The 21634-nt window shown below is 41.9% G+C and overlaps 2 protein-coding genes across 5 annotated transcripts; one reads left to right on the top strand and one right to left on the bottom strand.

Moving 5' to 3' along the window:
- Nucleotides 1–2694: 2694 nt before the first annotated feature.
- Nucleotides 2695–5356, top strand: Cpr5 (cuticular protein 5). Its single transcript, XM_076422184.1, has 4 exons — nucleotides 2695–2836; nucleotides 2970–3162; nucleotides 3281–3537; nucleotides 4331–5356. The coding sequence occupies exons 1-4, from the start codon at nucleotides 2825–2827 to the stop codon at nucleotides 4523–4525; spliced, it is 657 nt and encodes a 218-aa protein (XP_076278299.1). The 5' UTR covers nucleotides 2695–2824; the 3' UTR covers nucleotides 4526–5356.
- Nucleotides 5357–5980: 624 nt separating this feature from the next.
- On the bottom strand, nucleotides 5981–15830 carry LOC143208098 (choline/ethanolamine kinase). 4 transcript variants are annotated; one of them, XM_076422175.1, is made up of 6 exons: nucleotides 15119–15830; nucleotides 11047–11159; nucleotides 10383–10862; nucleotides 9956–10202; nucleotides 7930–8094; nucleotides 5981–7299 (listed from the first exon to the last, which is right to left on the bottom strand). In XM_076422175.1, exons 1-6 carry the CDS (start codon nucleotides 15134–15136, stop codon nucleotides 7174–7176), a joined length of 1149 nt encoding a protein of 382 aa, XP_076278290.1. In that variant the 5' UTR covers nucleotides 15137–15830; the 3' UTR covers nucleotides 5981–7173. The 4 variants fall into 4 exon arrangements, with proteins under 4 accessions (XP_076278290.1, XP_076278289.1, XP_076278291.1 ...); XM_076422174.1 differs by lacking the exon at nucleotides 15119–15830 and adding an exon at nucleotides 11486–11959; XM_076422176.1 differs by lacking the exon at nucleotides 15119–15830 and adding an exon at nucleotides 11490–11951.
- Between the last annotated feature and the right edge of the window lie 5804 nt (nucleotides 15831–21634).

Below are 21634 nucleotides of genomic sequence, written 5' to 3'. Positions count from 1 at the left end.
AACGCGTAACCTAATTGTAAGAGGAGTTTAAGAGCTCGTCCGATTTCATGTACGCAATCGTGTACGAACATGAACTTGTCCAGCTATGCTACACCTACGATGGATTGGATCGGATCGGATCGGATCGGATCGGATCGGATCCGATCGCATCGAATCGTTGTCGCGCGCACGATAAAGTTACACAAATCGAGCGATTCCTTGGAGCTCTCCTAGAATTACTCGACTCGCGCACACAGAATCAAACACATCGATGAACAATACACCGATAACACGATACATCTTAGCTGTGCTATTTTGCGATCTCCGCGCTTACCGAGACGCCGAGATTTTCTTACCGAATTGCGCAATGATACCAATTATTAGCTTACATTAGTATTAGCTATCGTGTGATCCCGCTCTCGTAAACCGACCGCAACATATTACGTTTCTTTTCGGGTAGTTTCGTCTTATCGCTTCGCGGCTTATGGCTCGCGGTTTGCGGCCGAATCCAACCAATGTAATCCTACAATATTCAATCCTTAATTTAGCTAAACGCTTATACTTTTGCCAATGGCCAGCCAAATTTCACGATCGGTGCTCTTAATGGAGAGATTTGGAAAGTCGAAGCACCTTCGATAACCTCAACGAACGTCCCTTTCGTCGAAACGCTCGCGTTGGAGTAGCATCCAGGGCTGGCCATCTGGGGGTGCGGCGGATGCTATGCACCGGGGCCCCGCGATTAAGAGGGCCCCAACACGATCAAGAACTAAACTAATGTAATTTTTCTGAAGTAATTAACGTATTAGCAAAAACAAAATCACGCATTAAATAAACATGCATTAGTAATATACAGAGTGAGTCCGAAGAAACAGAACACTTAAATATCTACGTTACTTATCGTTGTACAAAAAAACTTCTTAGGACAAAGTTACACTGTTTGAAGGGCCACATGTAACGGTGTAAGGGAAAAAATTTTCGAGGACATTTTTTAATGAGATTTCAAGGTCATACATAGTTTCTTAAATGGAATGAGGTATTTTTTAATACATCAATCGATGCAGCTGGACATTCGTTATAAAAAAGTACTAATCTATGTATATCGAAAAGCAAACGCTATAACATCAATTTCAATATCAATGTCAATTTTTCAATTTCAACTTCAATTTCAATTTCAACTCTTCCATTTCAACTTTAATTGTTCAATTTCATTTCGTTAATATCAACTTCAATTTCAATATCAACCCTTCAGCTTCAATTTCAATTTCAACTCGTCAATTTCAACTTCAATTCGTTAATTTTAACTCTTCAATTTCAATTTCAATATCAACTCCTCAACTTCAATTTCAATTTCAACTCGTCAATTTTAACATCAATTTTTCAATTTCAACTTCAATTTTTCAATTTCAGTTCGTTAATTTCAAATCTTCAATTTCAACTCTTCAATTTACACTAGCAAGTAAACGCTAACGTTATAGTACGGCAGTAATGGTGTTTTAGAGTTATTTAAATTGAAATATCTCCTGAACTACTAACTTTTCGACATACATCCCAAGTAGCCACGTGTAGCCACGTACGTACCTAAAACGTACGCAGAATGGATGTAGGACGTTTGGACGTGAACTGGACCTGAAACGTACGTTTTCGGGACGTACGTGGCTACTTGGGATGGGTTAGTACTTTTTTATAACGAATGTCCAGCTGCATCGATTGATGTATTAAAAAATACCTCATTCCATTTAAAAAAATATCGATGACTGAGATCTTGTTAAAAAATGACCTTGAAAATTTTTTCTCTTACACCGTTACATGTGGCCCTTCGTAAAAGTGTAACTTTGTCCTACTCACTTCAATACACGAAGGGATGGGACCCACGATGCGCTTGAAAGCATAGTACAAACCCATACCCGCGGTCAAGACAAGAAAGTAGGCCCGCTCGCAAACATGAGCGAACACCCAAAAAGCACGAAAGTATACAATGAACATTTCTATAGTTTTCATCCCATCAGGAAATAGCACTACACGAATGGAGCGGTGCCAACATCACAACGGCCTCACTAACGACAAAAAGGCAGACGGAGATCAGAGTAACGATACTAGTATCATAAGTTTTTTTTGTACAACGAAAAGTAAGGGAGATATTTAGGTGTTCTGTTTCTTCGGACTCACCCTGTATGTACGTGTTTGTAAATTTTTTTTTACTTTACAAAAAATTTCGGGCCCCAAATGGTTTCTTGCACCCAGGCCCCTTTATAGAGAAGGCCGGCCCCGACCTCAACGAGCGTCCCTTTCGTCGAAACGCTTGCGTTGGAGTAGCATCGAATGTTTTCGAACGATAAAGAATCGTTTATTACTCGTATACTGGAGTACCGGTGATGACTCGTTCCTTCCCCGTTTTCCATCTTACCGATTTTGTCAACGGAAACGAAGATCCGAAGATCTGCGAGAAGATCAAAGAGACTCGATTCGATTCGAATGTACGACCCTCGGCTCTCGGCGACAAATGTAGTACACTCGTCTCGAGTAACGAGCATGTCTTTAGAGGGAGTAAGGCTAACATAAGATTCTATTCTTACGAAAGACGGGAAAACGATCGGTGGTCGTCGTATTCGCCCGCATACTACGACAACGATTCCGACGTAAGAAAGCAAGTAAATGTCCGGCCGAGTACGCGTTGTCGATACAGTGGGGCGTGTGTTCGTGTCATCGTGGAAAAGTCGCGGGTGGGGTCAACCTGGGCCAGCCGGTATAAAATACACGCTACCAGAAAGCAGCGACACGCAGTTGTCAAAGAAACGCATCACATCGCACCTCATTGCATTGTATCGCAGTCGAAGCATCGGGCATCATGGACACCAAAGTAATTTCAAGTTTTTCTTACCCTGTGTCTCTTTCCGCGAAAAAGTACAGACCGAAGAAACGGAAAGAAGAACGAGTCGGAACTTTTGATTACCGATTATAATGTTGTTCGTTTTTTTTCCGAATCTCTGTAGATCTTCGTTTATCTGGTTGGTTTGATAAGCGTCGCACGCGCAGGAATAATTGGGCAGAGCGCGGGACTCCTGAGCCCTGCGGGAGCGACGGTGGCCGCGGCCATTCCAGCACAGGCCGCGGTTGTCAGAGCGGAGAATTACGATCCGAATCCGCAGTACAGTTTCAGTTACAGCGTGGCGGACGGTTTAACAGGTATCGTTGTTGTCGTTGTTGTCGTCGTCGTCGAATTGTATCGAGTTTCGCTCTAGTAGCAATTAGTTCGAAGCAATGGCCAGATGAGCAAAGATAAGAAAACTCGGCTTTCTTCCAGGTGACAACAAAGCCCAAGAGGAGACTCGCAATGGCGACGTAGTCCAGGGCAGTTACAGTTTGATCGAGCCGGACGGTTCACGACGCGTGGTGTCGTACGCCGCCGATCCCATCAACGGATTCAACGCTATCGTGCAAAAGGACCCCAGCATCACCGTGAAGACAGCCGTGCGGCCCGTTCTCGCGGCACGACCAGCAGCCGCGTCCGTGATCGCAGCCGCGCCCGCTACCGCTGCAGCTGTCGCTGTTCGTCCCCAGGTTCGTTCTTGGTACCTTTCTGTTTCGACACTAGACCTGTGACTTATGAGTAGACTGCGGATCTTTATGCATTTATAGCAAAATTGAGTAGATGAAAAACTTATTGGAAAATTTGACAAATTGAAGATCATTACATGATTTCTCCTCTATTAAAATCGTTAAGGGAAGACATAACATTGAATTTAGTTTCTATTTCTTGCAACCGATGCAGACAATTTTTATTTATTTTGCATAAAGATCCGCAGTCTACTTATCAGATACCTGGCTACTCGGGTAAACGAAAATTACCCGAGTTCCCGGGTATCTCATATACTCGGGTAAAGGTACTACAGTAAAGTCGCGTGATTGTCAACGACCTCGTACGCGATAGTCGTCAGGTGCCTACCCACTCCACTGCCGTCCAACGCCGCGCCGCACTATGGGCCAAACCGACGAAATCTGTGTCAAAATCAAAGAACTTTCGATAGAAATGAGATAGAGCGATGAAATCTTTTTTAACTGAAAGCTGAACCTTTGCAGAATATGGGATAATTATGGAGATTGTGGTACGAACGTTTTTTAACCTGCCATTTGAACTCTCGGCGCGGTCGGCGCTGTCATAAAAACATAATGTCGGTATGCGATAGTTATCCAGGTATGCAGAACACAGTCTGTTGGAGAGTAAACGCGACTTTACTGTAGCTCTATTCGACACCGAAACCAGACTAATCCCGACAGATCTTGACATGACACGACTCTACTCGAGCCAATTTGATATTTTGTCGCATTGAACGAATCGCATGGTTGGTCACAGCTGCTGGCAGCAGGACCTACGGTGGCTACCACGAACCTCGTGGCCGCTAACGCAGGATTGCTGGGTCTCGGAGGACTCGGTGTTGGACTCGCAGGACTCGGAGGACTCGGGCTGCGACAAGGCTCGCTCTACGGTACGCAGGCTCTGCTCGCGGGTGCTGCTTACGGTTCCGGAGGCATCGTCAAAGTCCACTAAACTAGGCAACGCGACGCGAATTTACTCGGCTAGGCTTTATCCCCTTCTCTCTACCGCGCTGATGGTTCACTTCGCTCTGCTTTTTCCTAATCGTAAAATCGCCTAATCGTTCCGTATGCCGTATCGTAATCGTTCGATGTCGATTCGAATCGCTCCTTCTTTTTCGCGTTCTTCTTCTTCTTCTACCTCTTCTACCGAGTTTGCCATCTCCTCTTCCACCCGTCTCCCCGACCGAGATACTCCTTTTTCTTGTCGGAATCGTGTTCGGGTTCGCTGATTAGTTTTGTCTCGGAAAATTTTCTGTTCCCGCAGCGTCGCGGAAGTCGGGTAAATGTTGGGAACGACCCTAACGATTTCTTTTTCATTTTCGAGCATGCATTCGCATATTTCCTTTACCAAGCAACGGGGAATTCCCTATACTATATACGATACGCTAGAGCAGGCAAATTGAAACGATCGTCGAACGAGCAAAGTTGAAATTGTTCTAGACCCTAGACAAGTATATGTATAAAGTCGTAGGTGAAATTCTGTTTGCATTTGTATTCTGTGACACGTGATACTCGTAAGATGCTACATTTTCTATATCGAACGAAGACCAGAAAGAAGTTAACGCTAATCCATGGCAAAACGTTGGGTCTTGTATAATGGTCTCTTTGCTATTTGCTCGCGAGACGCGGTCGCCGAACGATAGAAACAACCATAGGTATACACCAAAAAACGATGCACGGAGTTTCATCGTTCGGTTCTCGAGATGCGAAAAAATGTCCGTACGGTACTTACCAACGAGTAGCGTTAACGTCGAAAAGAAAATAAAAATCATTTATTTAGCAACCGTTCAGCCAAATCTTTGATCCTTATACGATCCCGCACCGAAAACTATACACGCCGACACCAACAAACGATTGAGAATGTTTGCGATCGGTGTTGCAAAAACGTCCGAGACGAGTGAAGCGCGTCGCCGGCCAGCCAACGAAAAAAGGGCTGTATTTACGTCTGTGCTTCGTCGAGTTATACACTGTATACTCGAAAATTACGGACTAGCTGGGTTTCGGGGTTCAAAAACAATGCTTTGGAAATATTGCGAGCGCCATTTCGAATTGAATGTTTCCAACGCGCGACGAGTTCCTTCCGATCGTCGCGCCACACGCCCCCAATCCAACGCCCGTAAAATTAGAAAATTTCCTTTAGCAAAATTTACCTTTTCGCATTCGATGCGAGTCTTGCTCGAGCGTGGTTCTAATTGGCCGATGCTGCCGTAGCTGGTATTTGGATATACACGTATGTACCGTTTGCGATAGATGGTTCAACTATAAAATGTAATATTCTTTCGGGGGTGAGGGGACCTGTAGTTATCAGTTATCTCGAAGCATCCGAGCAAAGAATGCGTTCCGTCGAACGCACGAACCGCCAAGGAACACGAAGAAAATCGATGGTTCATCGAACCACCAAAGTATATAAAAGATTAGCTCAAAATTTATTAAAATATGGTATTTCGATCACTGAGAAATGTATAGCGTTTGAAAAATGCGCGTGACAACCGTAAAAAGATTACAAAGAAAACAAAAACATGGTTAAATTGGAACAAAGGATTTGCGACGGTTATTCGACGAAGCAATGATTTTTTCTACCGACGATATGACCATCCGAAAACGCGTCTATTCGTTGATATCGGTCAACTTTCTATTGCTACTGCTATCACTATTACCTTTTCGTTTCTTATAATACATCCGTAGATCTTTCAGTCAATATGGTAAGAAGCGCGACGTAAATATAGTTAAGTACATATACATATGTCGCGCGCTGCGATCAAGATTCATTGCGGGTTTTCTATTCCGATTGCGATCATTAAAATATAGTAAAATAAAGTAAAATAAAATAAAATAAAAAAATCCAATCCAGGTACAACGAAGTTGTAATTATGTACAAATCGGTTGCGTATAGAAAGATACATGCACTCGTATCTACATATTTAAGAGTAAGTACCTACGCGTGGTCGCGTGCGCGGGTAGCGAATGCCAGTGCGAGTACAAGTACGAGTGTGAGTGTACACGACCTATGCTTCGTAAACGACAAGAACATTCTGTGTCACCGATTCCTAACGTTTGGCTGAAAGCCTTAGGTTGACAGACTGACTCGGAAATTGAGCAACATTTCCCTGAAAAGTTGACACGGTGTGCAAATACGACAACATTGTACACCCGTTTGTCTACGCTTATCCTATATCACATTTGTAACGCGTAAAGCAACGCCCTCCTACTCGTTTCTTTTCTCGGTTCTCTCTCTCTCTCTCTCTCTCTCTCTCTCTCTCTCTCTCTCTCTCTCTCTCTCTCTCGCTCGCTCGCGCTTTCATTCTTCTTACTTTCTCTCTCTCTCTCTCTCTCTCCCTCCCTCCCTCCCCCCGCAATACATTTTCGTTTCGGTCAGCTGGCATTCCGTTCGAATCTCCTTTTCTTTCTTCCTTCAACTAATTCAATAACACGTTTGACACGCGTATTACGATTTTCGATGAGAAAACAGCGCGATGCATCGCGATCCTCCGACAAGACGATCACGAGCACATGAAACTGTAGCAGGCAAACTGTGTAGTCGCGTCGACGATGTGAAATTTTTCTCCACGTCACGGCGTAACGGACGAGCGTTCGATCTTTTCAATCGATTGCATTTATTTTTGTGTCCTTGGTGGCGGTGGCGTCCTTAGTCGGCGTCGGTGGACCGCACAACGTCATCTGTTCCTTCAGGTATTGGTAGTTCTTCAATCGAGTCACCGCATAGTCCTGCAACGTCGTAACGATCATATATAATGAACGCAAAAGTAAAAGCAGACTAAAAGCGAATTTGACGGTTGTACAAACGTTAGGGGTGTGCGGGTACCCGAGCCTCGGATCGGGTCGGGATCCCGAAAGTTTATAAACATTGGGTACCCGAAATGGCAGTCGGATCGGCGTCCCGAAAGTTTCCAATATTCGGGTACCCGATGGTGTTTTAGAGTTATTTAAATCGAAATATCTCGTGAACTACTAACTTTTCGACATACATAGGTTAGTACTTTTTTATAACGAATGTCAAGCTGCTTCAATTAATGTATTAAAAAATGTCTTATTCCATTTTAAAAAATATCGATGACCTTGAAATCTTGTAAATAAATGACCTTGAAAATTTTTCACTTACACCGTTACATGTGGCCCTTTAAACACTTTAACTTTGTCCTAAGAAGTTTTTTTGTACAACGAAAAGTAACGGAGATATTTAGGTGTTCTGATTCTTCGGACTCGAGGGTGAGGACGGCAGGGTGAGTCCGAAGAAACCGACTATCCCGACGCGAACCCGAAAAATTTCCCGACCCGACCCGAACCCGAAATTTCGGGAACCCGCACACCCCTAACGAACGTAATATCGTTGCTTACCCAGTAGCCAAATGGAATTTCGGAGAGTTTCGCGTTGACAATGCTCCACAAGCCCCAAAATAAATGACTAGCCAAAGAGAATATTTTGATTTCCGCCATGACGCGCTCTTCTTCCGATGCGCCTTCTTTCCCGACCGTTCTTAAATAACTTTTTATGAAGTTGAGCTGTTGAAAAAAGAGGATAACGTCAAACGCGTACAAAAAAATGGCTTTGAACGAGAGTAAAATAATCGTAAAACGATACGTGAAAAGATAAGTGATATTAATACGTATCATATGCATATGCGTTCACATACGCGCATACACGCTGTGACACGCGTACGTACACAGATACGTTCGTAGACGGAAAGAGACAGATGAAAGCACGCGAGTGAGAGCGTGTGCCGTTGAAAATCGATACTCGAGATACAACTCGAGTGCAAATTGTACATCGATTTGAGATACGTGCACGCTCGTGTATGCGCGAACATGTAGATTCATCGAGGAAAATTCAAGTAAATTTCTCTAGAAATAAGATTTTCTGAAAAGGGCATATATGCATATATGTATAGAGAAAACGCGAAAGTGACACCACATAGAGTAGTAAGCACTTAGCGGATCGAAAAGTCATGTCAATTTTCCATAATGGTACGAATCAATGGTCGGAATAAATACGCGTTCGTATAGAGGGGCGGGGGTATATTCTACCATAATGCGGAAAGCGGATATATACATATAATTGCGGTGATTCGAGTGAAGTGTCTTAATTGGAAATAACGCGGTTTTACCACCCATAAGACACTGTACATTTATGGACCGACTATCGAGAGTGCGTGTAGAAGTACTCTAGAGTCGTAGATGCGCAGGTACGGGACTGATGTTGCAAAGATGGGTGATGGTGGCACCGGTCGTTCTGGTTCCACAACGTACGGTGCGAGACAGGATCCATCATCGCATTGGCAGATCGATATGCCGCCCATTATTCCGATTAGCCGATCGCAGGCATCAGCCTTGTCTCACCGAATCGTGGTCCTGTGAAACTAATATATACACACGCAGCACACGCCAACCAGTCCTCGATCAGCACTCGAAAACTCTCGAATTCGCTCGACCGAGTATATGTACAGTTATACGCTACTCTTCTTCGCGCATATCATTTCTTGCGTCAAACGATAGGCTATCTTGGGATTTCGATAACGAATAGGGCAATCAGGAATGGTTTCGTATATCGTGTACAGTGTGTATCGTGCATAGTGTGCAATGTAACAGTGTATAGTGTACAGTGTACGGTTAATGGTGTGATCTGTGTTTGTGTGTGTTTATGCGTGTACGTGTGGATGATGGACGATGGGAAGTGACGGGCGGTGATGGGTGTTGGGGGAGTGGATTTGGCAGATAAGAATCCGGAATACATCGTATTCGAGTTGCTGGTCGCGAATATGAAAGAAATCGAAAGAATCAGCGTTGCAGCTCTTGTAGGACAGTTGGTTCTCCTTAGCGAGAACAAATCTGAAGCGTTCTTTTACTATTTTCGATCTTTTTCGTGTCGAGTACAATCGGCATAGAAAAATCGATGTACGCTGTTGGAAACAACGTGTCCTGTGAGGCAACGTCCTCCTCTAGCGAATACCTAAAACTAATAGAAAACGCGTTTGTCACTGGAATGATGTAGCCACCTTGGATTCCGTGAACGGTGGAACAAGTTTTATCGTGATCTTTATCTCTATTTTTGTCGTTAGCTTTATCGTTATCGTTATCGGTATTCTTATCGCCATCGTTATCGTTAGCGCTGATCGTTGCGATACAAAATCGCATACCTGTCGTTCGATTACGTTTCAAACGTACAATCGAGTTCTTTCGTTAAAAATCGAATAACTTTAGCCGAGAACCGAGGCATGAATTGGTCAAAAAATCTGCGTATGTGTGGACGGGACGGATCGGATCGGATCGGATCTGGATCGGATCATAATGGAACGGAACGTCTTACCCGTCTTGAAATATTTGCTAATGGTTTTGAGAATCGGAGCCGTCGATCTTCGTCACATACCTTCTGCTCTTCCGTAGGTCCGGATCCCGTGCGTTCGTGAAAGAAAGGATATTCTGCCGCCGTATAATCGTATTGCCACTCGACGAAGTGATTCGCTATATCGAATCCCCGGTAGTTGTAAGAACAGTACTCGAAGTCGATAAGAACCAGTTCCGGTTTACGCGTGTTCTGTCTCAACAATATGTTACCTTCCTGCATGTCGTTGTGACAAAACACGACCGGATGTTTCTGTCGCGTTGCGAGGGATCTGAAAGCACGTATATTTAATTTCTTTATCATTGTTGTTGTGCCGATCGTAACGATACCCCCGTGTACCGCGACGCGTTATCGAGTATACATACATTCTACGCTGCGAGCGAACGCGATTGATCGTAACGTGTCTTTCTTCTTATCGAAACGGAAACGATTATTCTCCTCTCCTACTCACCTGAACCAATCGATCTCGTGATCTAGGTCGATCGATCGTATCGCGTTTACGTTCTTCGCGTGTCGGTCGTCTATGTCTTCGAGGTTTTCGAGGATATCGGTGGCCGTGTCCAACCATTTGGCCATCGTGTCCCAGAGCCAGGTCGGTTCTTTGCTTATGGGAACTTGCATTGTGTGAATCTGTCCCATTTTCTCCGCAATCATCGTGCTCAACGTCGGATCAGCCAATTCTTTGGTGAGCAAAGGCCTGGCGGGTATATACTCCTCTATGCGACCTCCGGGAAATATGCCGTGCAACTTTGGCCCGAGTCGTCTCTCCGAGAGTAACGTGAAGATCACGGACTCTGTGATCAACCCTTCGAGCGCTCTCTCCCCGTGTACTTGCCCGTACAATCGCAATAGAACTTGTCGTGGTTCACCGCGAATCGGAACGGCTCCGTTCGGCAGTTGAACGTTGTACAACCAATTGCTCAGCCCGCCGCTGTAACAAAAAAAAACGTACGTTTGGTTATGCAATCGAAACTCATATACTTTTTGGTTGGGACTACCGTTCGTCGGACGATCGCGCGACTCGCGACGGAACGAAACGCGTGTCCCAAATACCTTCGCGTATCCAAGGCCGCTATTGGACCAATATACGCGCTAGCCTCTACTTTGCTACTAACCTGATGCGTTTCAGCGCGATGTTCTCCGCGGTAACGTGCTTCCAAACTCCGTGAAGGTAATCACGACATATGCGTGCTGCCATTTGCCGCATCTCTGGGTTGTCCTCGGACATCTAATGCAGAAAACGTACGAAAATGTAACTCGATCGAAAGGATTAACTGTAGCTGTAATAGAAAAGTACAAAAGATAAACAGGATGAATGGGATGAACAAAATGCCGAAGACGGACGTGTTTCAAAGCTTCCCATCTTGCTCGTCGAATTATCGCGATCACCTTTCCCAGAAAGATTCCGTTTCATTCCTACTTAGGATCCTGCTCTCAACGATATCGATAGCAGAGTTATTGTTCGAATCAGAACGTCCGAATCGGAACGTGGATCGAGAAAATGATATTCGATTTTTCTGCAGCGTATTGTCGAACAGTCTAACGTGTACATACATACACAAACACACTTGTACGAGCAAGCATTCGCCGTCTGCCACGCCGGATGCAAGCGTGGCTTTCCCACTGTCTTTCCTCTTTTGTTCTTCCCTTTACCCTTTTCCCTTTCTCCTTGCGTAGATCAATGAGCGTAACCTTGGAACATTGACTGAAATTTACGAGGGCCGGCCGACCGGCACGCGTCACATTTCGCGTCGACTATTCCAAGTGAATCGAGACGAAGACGCCTGCTCCGACGCTGGTCGATCAGACTTGCGCGAAAGTAGCAATCGATATTTTGTCCGACACGTGCCTGCGTATCGCCATCGTTCCTCGACGGTCTCGACGCTGGATGCTCGGTGGATCAACGGTTAGATCGTTGTCAATTTTCAACCGCGGTTCTAGACTAGATCTCGAGTTGTTGACGCGCGCCCGTTGCCGAATCATCGCTCAACGAAAATCGAATCAGCTTGCGCAAAGGTTTCGAGACACAGGCTGTTGCAGCCTGCAACGCGTTACCTACCGGCGGTATTTTCGCATTTTCGAAAAATCTATGACTCTCGGGAATTCCTTAATGCTTAATAATGAAATAATCATTTCAACCGCGGACTTTTGGGTTAATTATCAAAAAGAAAAACATTCCGGCATTTGGTGAAGTTTTGTCGAAGAATAAAATGTTAGGGATGGGCGAAGAAAGGTGTTGCGAGTTGCAACCCGTGTAGTATATCGCCGATGTGGCATTCGCAGTACATAATAAGAACGCGCGCACGCGCGAAAGTATGTCGAAGAGTCGAAGGAAAACGTTCGCCGATTATTTATCAGTCTCTGCTATTCGTATTTTATTATCGCGCTCGTACGGTCCGAACGATAATGCATACGTATTTATCGATTCAGAGTTTTTCAACCTTCCTACTTGGTATTTACGCGATACGCGTCGTGTCACGGTCATTGTTGCACCGCTGGCCTCGTGACAGAGATTGTTTAAACGCTCCGTGACGCGCCGCACCGCAAACGTCCATCGTCACCAAACGCGAAACGCCCGTTTCCAAGTTTATCGTGAAAATCTGATCGCTTGCCACCGATGAACATCCTGTATAATACCGTTTATTACGTAACATTGCGCACAACTTCGTACCTCGTTAATTGAACGGCCACAACACCGATCGAAACATTATTATCGATTAGTTTCTTTATATTCCCTCCGGGTGTGAGAGAGAGAACGATTCATGTTACTCGCGTTTTCCTCGAATTCTCAGAAATTCTCTTACAATTACGTAATACGTTAATAGGGCCTAAGGAGAACTCGAGTTCCGAGATGGAGGCAATTATCGTTTGACGAACGTAACGCGGAGGCGGCTACACGTTTTAGTTTCCCCTGCAAAGTTCCGTATTATCGAAAGAAAGCTGGACGCAGAGTTGGGCAGTATTTAAATTTAAATACTTCTGTACCACTTGAAATGTAGACGGGCTTGAATTGGGCAAATAGAGCCTCGGCTCTACAACGCCATCTCTGTACTACGGTATGGAATAACGAATAAACCATTAACCAACCATTAAAATTATATAAATTACCGATTGGAATAAAAGATACATAACTTTTATTCGTTATTCGAAAAGGTTCGAATAAAAAAGTATCTTTCATTCGACTTTTATTTAAATAATTTTGTATTTTGTAATTTTGTAAGCGGATGTATTCGAAGCTTCGAATACAATTTGTAACTATTATTCATCGAATACAATCTCGGCGAATACAAGATTATTTAAATAGAAGTCGAATAAAAGATACTTTTCTATTCAAACCTTCGAATAAAGAATACAAATTTTGTATCTTTTATTCGTTATTCGAAATTTGTATTTAGATACAATTTAAAGGCAATGTATTTAAATATAATTGTATGTAAATACAATTTTTTTGCCCATCACTGGCTGGACGTGTCTGTTTCGATCTGTCTCGCTACTTTCGTTTATTACTCTGAATGAATATATTATATTATCTTATATTATATTGTACATATCATACTACATCATGTTGTACTATATTGTATGTTGTTATATGTATTATGGTATATTATACTATATTATTTTATATTATATTATACAATATATACAGACGCGCATAGTTTGCGATTTTTACTTGGATCAGAAATGCTTCTAATAGAAAAATATTTCGTAAATATTCCGTGCAGGATTACACGGCTCTGCATTTTCCAGCTGCAGATCGAGATCCTGGAACGAAACTTAATTCTGTTAGCATCCCCACCTCCCTCCTCTACGGGTAATACGTGCACGCGTAGATCAGCGAAGAAAAAATTAATCACGGAGCAATCGATCCGAGGATGTCTGAGAATTTCAAAAACATTTACACGATTCGATATTTCCATCGTGACTGTAGGTGTACGTGTGGCTACGTAATATGTATATATGTATGTGGTACATACTATACTTACAGTGGGTGTACAAAGTATTCGTACACCTTTTAAATACGAATAACTTTCCGAAAATTGGACCAACAGCTTGAGTTTTCTTTTTTTTTAGACGTTAAAAGGATTGGTTTACTAGCTGATGTGTAAATAATTTGTTTTTTAAATCGTTATTGGTCGCAATTGCGGAGGAAATAGTAAGAGTCACGATTTTTAAATTTTTTATCTGTGCTCGTAATGAAAATCTAAAACATGTATTTTGTAAATCTAAGTAAGATATATACATGTACATACAAAGTTTCATTGAAATCGGTTGATGCATAAAAATATTTGAATTTATAGATTCATTTAAATCGCAGATTCTTACAATTTTTGCAAATTTTAATCAATTACGTTTCATAACAATCTTGATCGATTTCGATGAAACTGTGCATGTATATAACATACTTATGTAGACCTACCATATGCTCCCTCTAAATTTTCATTATAGGCACAGAAAAGAAATTGAAAAATTGTGACCTTTACCATTTTCCTTCGCAATTGCGACCAATAACAATTTAAAGAACAAATTATTTACACATTAGCTAGTAGACCAATCCTTCTAACAATTGAAAAAACCTCAAGCTGTTCGGTCCAATTTTGTTAAAGTTATTCATTTTAGGATGTGTACGAATGTTTTGTACATCCACTGTAAATACGTAGATTGCACTGCAGCGGTAAGAGTGGAAAAATCGTTCGAGGAGGGTGCTGCGGCTACATACTATTGATACTATATCCGATCAAGAAACTTTGCATCTGCGTAGTTCCAGATATTTTCCTCGTACATACAAGGAAAGCGTGAACCAAGAATACGCAAGATTACGAGCTCGTCTCGTCATTTAAAATCCGTCGATAGCGTGTATCCCAATTTTCTTCGACCTAGCTATTTCGTTCCCTGTATTTGTTTCTTTGAAAATATGCATGGAAAACGGGCATTACGTTTGATTAGAATTTAGTCGCGCTTGCTTATCCTTCGAAGATAACGCGTTCATCCGACTGTCTGTCCGTCGCCTGTACGTACGTAACCGTAACCGTACAAAATCACGTACTTACAGTGCGGTGCGGTGCAGTGCGGGACGATCGAGCTAACATTTGGCAGAGGAACAAGAAAACCATCGGATATGAAATTACGATGAAATAATTCAATGGAAAAGAAAGGAGGGAGCGTACAAGTTTAGAATCGTTTACGCACCTTATATCCCAAGCCCATTTTTGTGGTTATCGGCCGCCGGAAATGCTTCGAACAATGTGGCAGAGCTTCTGCTTGGTTCCCCTGCACTTTGACTACTCTGTTGTAGCACGAGAGTAGCTGAAACGGTTCGAGCAAGCGCAACGTGAATCAGTTGTTGTCCGCAGTCCGTTGTCCTATGTACACGACAAATCTGATTCCGCAAATCCGTAACGAGAACAAGGTTAGGTAGCGGGTGCAGGCGGTATTTATGTAGCAGGTAGAACGTTAAAATACTAGCAGCCTTGCGAGAACAAGTTTCCGGGGTTTCGAGCTGCGAAACGATCGTTGTATCGATGGACGATGGAAATTCACTGGCGATCGAGCGAACGTTCGAATCGATTTCTATCAACTACGATCGGCCACCGCAAATTTCTTCGAACGCGAACGAAACTCTATCGGATCGACAATTCCGTTTTGCACGGAATCGTTTGATAAAATACAAACAATTATCACACCACCGTTAAATATAGGATCGATCTTAAGCTCGACCACTGCGAACACAAATATGCGACTCGCGAGCTTTCACGCGGTATTCCTTCGCAGAAAGATAATATTCTTTACGCGTGTATAGTTTTTACGTGATTCTAAAAGATACGGATCCGTTCAAGTCGAAACACAGCTACCGAGAGAGAGAGTATACCGATTACTGAGCGCGTATGGTATGCGTACGTTACTTTACTGGAAGTTACTGGTGTTCGTGCACAAATCGCACAAATCAACACGAATAATGCGAAGCGAAGCAAGAAGCAAGCATCTCTACGAAAAGAGAGATGCGACGATGCGACGCGTTACGAGCTACGAGCGGCAGCCAATCGTCGTTCAGTTCTCCCCACTCTATCATCGTGTTCTAACGACGACAGCGCCACTCACGCCGCGTGCACGTACAATTTCGAGCATGCACCGTGAATACCAGTGAATACCGTGTGTGTACCTGTGTTAGTAGTGTGTATGTGTTTACTAAGCGCCCGACGTTACACGTAGGCAATAGTTTGTACGTTGTGCGCTTGCGCTCACGACGCGTCCGAACTGAAACACCGCACCGGTGAGTTTGTTTATCATCGCCCGATTCTCCAAGTATGCGATCGATTCCGATTACATATTCTTTCGACAAATATGTCATTTCGACGATAATCGATTTTCTATTAGAGACATTCACATATCTACTCTTCGAAATCTCTGTTTCCCGCGTACGAACGAACAATATGCATATATCGGATCAGCCAAAATATCTATCATCGGTACCCAGGGCTATTTCGCGATTTTAATTTTCGAAGCTGAACATTTTTTTTTCTTGGTGGGGGACTTGGCCCCCTGACTCCCCCCCTGGGTGCGCCACTGTATCGGATGCATATCTATATATACGTAAACAATGCACCTGCATGTTTGGAGTAACAAAATTCCATGCTTGTATCACTAAGATCGACAATTTCGAGATTCTCGAGTTTTATCAACTTCGGGTTCATACAGGGTGTTCACACTACATGTATGTATTACTAAATAATAATCAGCGTTTTTGTTCTAAATAGTAAATATTAGCAAAAAATAAAAGAGGAGAAAGTATTAGTACTGTCTTTTATACGCAACACAGTGGCGTATGTAATTTTCTGTGTTTATATTGTACTATTCTGTTAGATACCATAATGTGTTTACAAGTATTCTTTATTGGCTAGGCTACGGTAAATGAAATACTCAAAATGTGTTTCTTCCATTTCTGACTTTGCATGACCTTGAAGGTCACTGTGCAGTATGTATACACATGAATTCGTCTAGATTTCCAGACACGCTTTCATGTGACACAAAAAAATATACAGCATTCCATTTAAAAACTTTAAAGTTACCTGCATATCTAACAAAATAGTATAAACACAAAAGAATTGCATACGCCATTGTGTTGCGTATAAAAAACAGTACTATTTTGTTCCTCTTCCATTTTTTTCTAATATTTACCATTTACAAGAAAAACGCTGGCTAGTAATAGTGTGAACACCCTCTCTGTAATACAGGGTGGGGCATTAACTGTGTCCACTTTGAATATTGCCGTTATTTGTAAAAATATGAAAAAATGTTATATACAAAACTTGCACGGTATAGAGGGGGGCATGTTGTGACAGATACATTTTCTGCATGGCTGGAGGCATAGAGAAGATTTCAAGGTCACCTTGATTTTTTTAATTAGAATATCTTTTTTTATACCATAGATCGATAAAGTATCAAATTCTAAGTATAAAAGAGTTGACCTTCATATGTCCTAAACCTAATAGTTAACAATTATCTTAAGACATTATCCAAAGAAGAAAGAAAATTATTTCGATAACATTTCGTTAACTATTAGATTTAGGACATATGGAGGTGAATACATTTTTACTCGGAATTCAGAATTTACTCGATTCATGATACAGAAAGTAGGTCTTTCCATTTTAAAAAATCAAGGTGACCTTGAAATCTCCCCTATGCCTCCACCCACGCAGAAAATGTTTGTATCACAATATGCCCCCCTGTGTACCGTGTAAGTTTTCTATATAACATTTCTTCATATTATTACAAATAACGGCAATATTCAAGGTGGACATTAGTTACTGCCCCACCCTGTATACAACTACTGTGCAAAAGAAAGAAGGACCCGGCCATATTTAATAGAAAAGCGTAAAAAATCAAATAAGAACACAGTAAGTTTTGAAAAAGGATTCTCCGCTGTTTAATTGAATAGTTCTGAGAATTATATGTGTTATTGCGGATTATCTAATACTCTGTAAATGCAATAAATCGATCATTGTACAATATAATTGCTGTATGAAGATATTGTTCGTCATATATATCTTATAATTATACTGGGGTGCATCTTTCTTTTGCACAGAAGTGTATTTAACACGCGTGCTGCGTTGCTGTTGCTGTTGCTGGACTATCGTTTTAGAATATTCGGCAGTCTAATCGAATATATGTATGCATAATTTCGACATACATTATACTTTCATTGTTAGTCAATCTGTCTACGTTGAACGATAAGCTTCTTCCACATATGTAGAAACGTGGAGTTTGCGCAGTTTCGTTTGTACGTCTATTATGTACACAACGATGATGCATCGATGGAAAGATGCGAAACATTCCTAACAAACTAATCACTGTATCGCTAGGAAGTAATCGTTTTTATAAATTGTACGGAACACGATACGGAGATCGAGATCGCGTTGAATTCCAGCGCGTCGTAAATCCACATAATGCGACAATCGATCGTCCGATCGAACCGGGATAAGTTTGCTGCGCGTTTCAGAATTTCAACAACGATCTAAGCCTTTTATAGTTGAATTCTGTCAACAGTTTGCCTGGAAAATTTTGCGATCGTATAGATAGAGGAAATTCTCGCGTGGCGATATCGTGGACACGCTGTGATCGGTATTTTGCGTAATGGATAACAGAGATTAGATAAGCTATATTCTTTTTCTCTTTCGAAAATATAGAGTATAGACTGAATACGTTGAAAAGCATTAAAGTTGCGTCTCTCCTCGTCCCGGACCTTTTCCATGCTTTTCTCGCGAAATGTTTCCTTCGTGCGACTACCCAAGTAGCCACGTACGTCCCTAAAACGTACGGTTCACGTCCAAACGTCCTACGTCCATTCTGCGTACGTTTTAGGGACGTACGTGGCTACCTGTGGCTACTTGGGTAGCTAGTTTGACAAATAGAAAATTCGCTAACTAGCTATTCGCCTGCAAAATAATATACATAGAGTAGAGAGTAGGGATATACAAGACACCAAGGTTTTCACCGATATACAATATTGCTACTTTTAAGAATAGCTGTACATCACTTGTGTATCATATCAACTAGAATACGATTTTTGTTTACAAGTAACGCATTTCACGCATGCTTATAAAAGTGAAATATACTGTTGTTTAGGCACAAGTACGATTTCCGTGGCCCCTCGTTTTGAGGTTACATTTGTATTCTTGGGGTTATTTCAAGAAGAAAATGTATACATATATAACATGGTGTCAAATCGGCCTGGTTTAGCCGGTAAAGTAGATTTCCTGTTTTTTATAAATTTGCAAATATCTCGCAAACTATGCGAAATATGGCAAAATATCAAGAGACCTTTTTTGTATGAAATTGAATTTCCTATAAAAAACGTTAAAATAAAATAAAATAAAATAAACGCATACGAAAATCCAGGAGTAGTATGTCACTCTCGTTATACATATATGGGTGACCTTCTTTTTAGAAACACTGCACTGGGTGGGTGTGGGTGGTATTCAGTGGTATTGCTGTGTGGGGACCTGCCTCCCTAAACGTAAAGTTTACTGTAGTTGCAACCAAAATTTAACAAAGCTTTTTCGTAATAATCCGAAAGTAAGTCCGAGCGACGGATAGATGTATTGACAAAAGTTGTTCAGAATGTTGTCCTTGACAACATACGTCAAGGTGAAGGTCATCCGAATTGGGTCCCCTCATAGCTATATTTACCGGAGGCAGTTGTTCTGCAACTTCACCGAAATATAAATATACATACATACTCGGAAACTGCGCAGCTGATAAAAAAATGTCATAGAACATAAATTGTTGGAAATTTCATTTTCTACAAAAAAGGTCTCTTGATATTTTGCCATATTTCGCATAGTTACCGAGATATTTGCAAATTTATAAAAAACAGGAAATCTACTTTACCGGCTAAACCAGGCCGATTTGACACAATGTTATATATGTATACATTTTCTTCTTGAAATAACCCCAAGAACACAAATATAATCTCAAAACTGGAGACAACGTAAATCGTACTTTCCCCGTTGTTCATTTTGTGATATTTCAGAGAGAAACAAAAATGGCTATTTAGTTATACCTCACATATGTAACAATCGTACTATTAGTACGTGATATTTGAAAAAAAGAAGTGAAATCGTGAAACAGTGAAGTTGTTATTTAGCAATATGAGACACTTGAATGAACAACTACATAGAATAGAATGATGCAATGTGTATTGTACATATTTTGCGACATGAATTTTTATGTAGATTACCCAGGCGAAATGTGAATACATACAGTGCTTATCGTGTTATTTACTTATAGATCCATCACGATTGTGAGGATCCAGAAAGCATTTTTATGTATGTATGGGATTATTGCAAAGTAAAATTCATTTTCTCTCGCCGAACGAAAATGCTGATGCACACGCCCACTCGCGGGCCTTGACCGGGAAATCGTTTTCCTCCGCTTCATCCACTTCCCCTCTGATCCGGGAAAGTGCTGTACCAGGCACCGAGTGGCTGATTCTGAAAAAGTAGTCGTATCTACGCGGCTTAATTGTTGTATTAACACTTTGTTGACACATTCTTGCGGGGATTTAGAGGTCCATTACCATTTTTGTGTCGCGCTCGACATTACCGATAAATAATTCGTGATTTTAGGCTTGTTAGTGGGATCAGTGGGATCGAGTGTTCTGTATACTTTGACTCGGCCTCGGGCGTTTAATATGATCTGGAGGGGGCAAAATTATAAGGCGCGTATACAGGGTGAGTCACTTAAGACCAGCCACCTGAAGAACTTATACATTTTTTGAGATACGATGAAATGTTTCAGACAAAAGTTGTTGTTTTCGAGGGCACCATTATGTGGTGTATATAATTATTTGTCAGGTGGAGGCGCTTAGGAGATTTGAAAGTCAACCTGGCTGTTTTAAATGGAATCACATATTTCTGAACTCCTACGTTTCTAGTTCTTCGCGAGACAATTTCAACGATATAGTCATTTAGGGTCGGAAATTAAACGATGAATAAAAAATGTAAATTGACTATGAATGCTTACGAAATGGGATATTCCTAGAAAAAAACAAATTCATTTTTTCAGAGAAATTCATTAATATATATATAAAGGTTAATATCCATTAGAATTTATATTTTTCATACTTTTTTACGTTTCTGACCTTGAATGACTATAGTGTTGAAATTGTCTTGAGAAGGGCTACAAATGTAGGAGTTCAGAAACATGTGATTAGATTTTTAAAAAAATTAGGTAATACACCACGTAATGGGTCCCTAGAAACCTGACAACTTTTGTCTGAAAAATTTCTTCGTATCTCGAGAAACGTAGAAGTTATTCAGGTGGCTTGTCTTAGGTGACTCACCCTATATTTACACTCAGCGCCAGTACGGAACACGAACCGGGACCAAAACTCGCGGGCGCGGTCTTATCGTTGCTTGTCTTTGACTCGGAGAGCAGCACTGTTAGTCAGTGACGTCAGTGTCAGTCCTCGACTCACCACTACTCCCCAGTAGTCGCCGTCGCCAGTAGTCGCCAGTCGTCGCGTTACACGTCGGGAATTCGCGCCAATTTGCAGAAAGTCCGTATGCCTAAGAATTGAATGATTCGATCGGTGAGTTTGCGGTGCGATGTTAAAGTCAGGTACGCGATTCAGATATTGTTGACATAATATATCACGTAGAGATTCAGATATTGTTGGGGAGGAGTTGTTAATGAACGTTAATAAGA

This window comes from Lasioglossum baleicum, chromosome 4 (assembly GCF_051020765.1).
Source record: "Lasioglossum baleicum chromosome 4, iyLasBale1, whole genome shotgun sequence".
NCBI classification, from domain to species: domain Eukaryota; kingdom Metazoa; phylum Arthropoda; class Insecta; order Hymenoptera; family Halictidae; genus Lasioglossum; species Lasioglossum baleicum.
This window is presented reverse-complemented; position numbering and strand designations above follow the sequence as displayed.

What these genes read in the sequence shown, in the direction of transcription:
- Cpr5 (XM_076422184.1), top strand. An exon ending in CGTGGCGGACGGTTTAACAG is followed by an intron (nt 3,163 to 3,280) that starts GTATCGTTGTTG and finishes GCTTTCTTCCAG; the next exon opens with GTGACAACAAAGCCCAAGAG. An exon ending in CTGTCGCTGTTCGTCCCCAG is followed by an intron (nt 3,538 to 4,330) that starts GTTCGTTCTTGG and finishes GGTTGGTCACAG; the next exon opens with CTGCTGGCAGCAGGACCTAC.
- LOC143208098 (XM_076422174.1), bottom strand. Translation starts at nt 11,515, where the DNA reads ATGCTTGCTCGTACAAGTGTGTTTGTGTAT. An exon ending in CACGAGATCGATTGGTTCAG is followed by an intron (nt 10,203 to 10,382) that starts GTGAGTAGGAGA and finishes ACGTGCTTTCAG; the next exon opens with ATCCCTCGCAACGCGACAGA. An exon ending in GACCTACGGAAGAGCAGAAG is followed by an intron (nt 8,095 to 9,955) that starts GTATGTGACGAA and finishes TTTTTTCAACAG; the next exon opens with CTCAACTTCATAAAAAGTTA.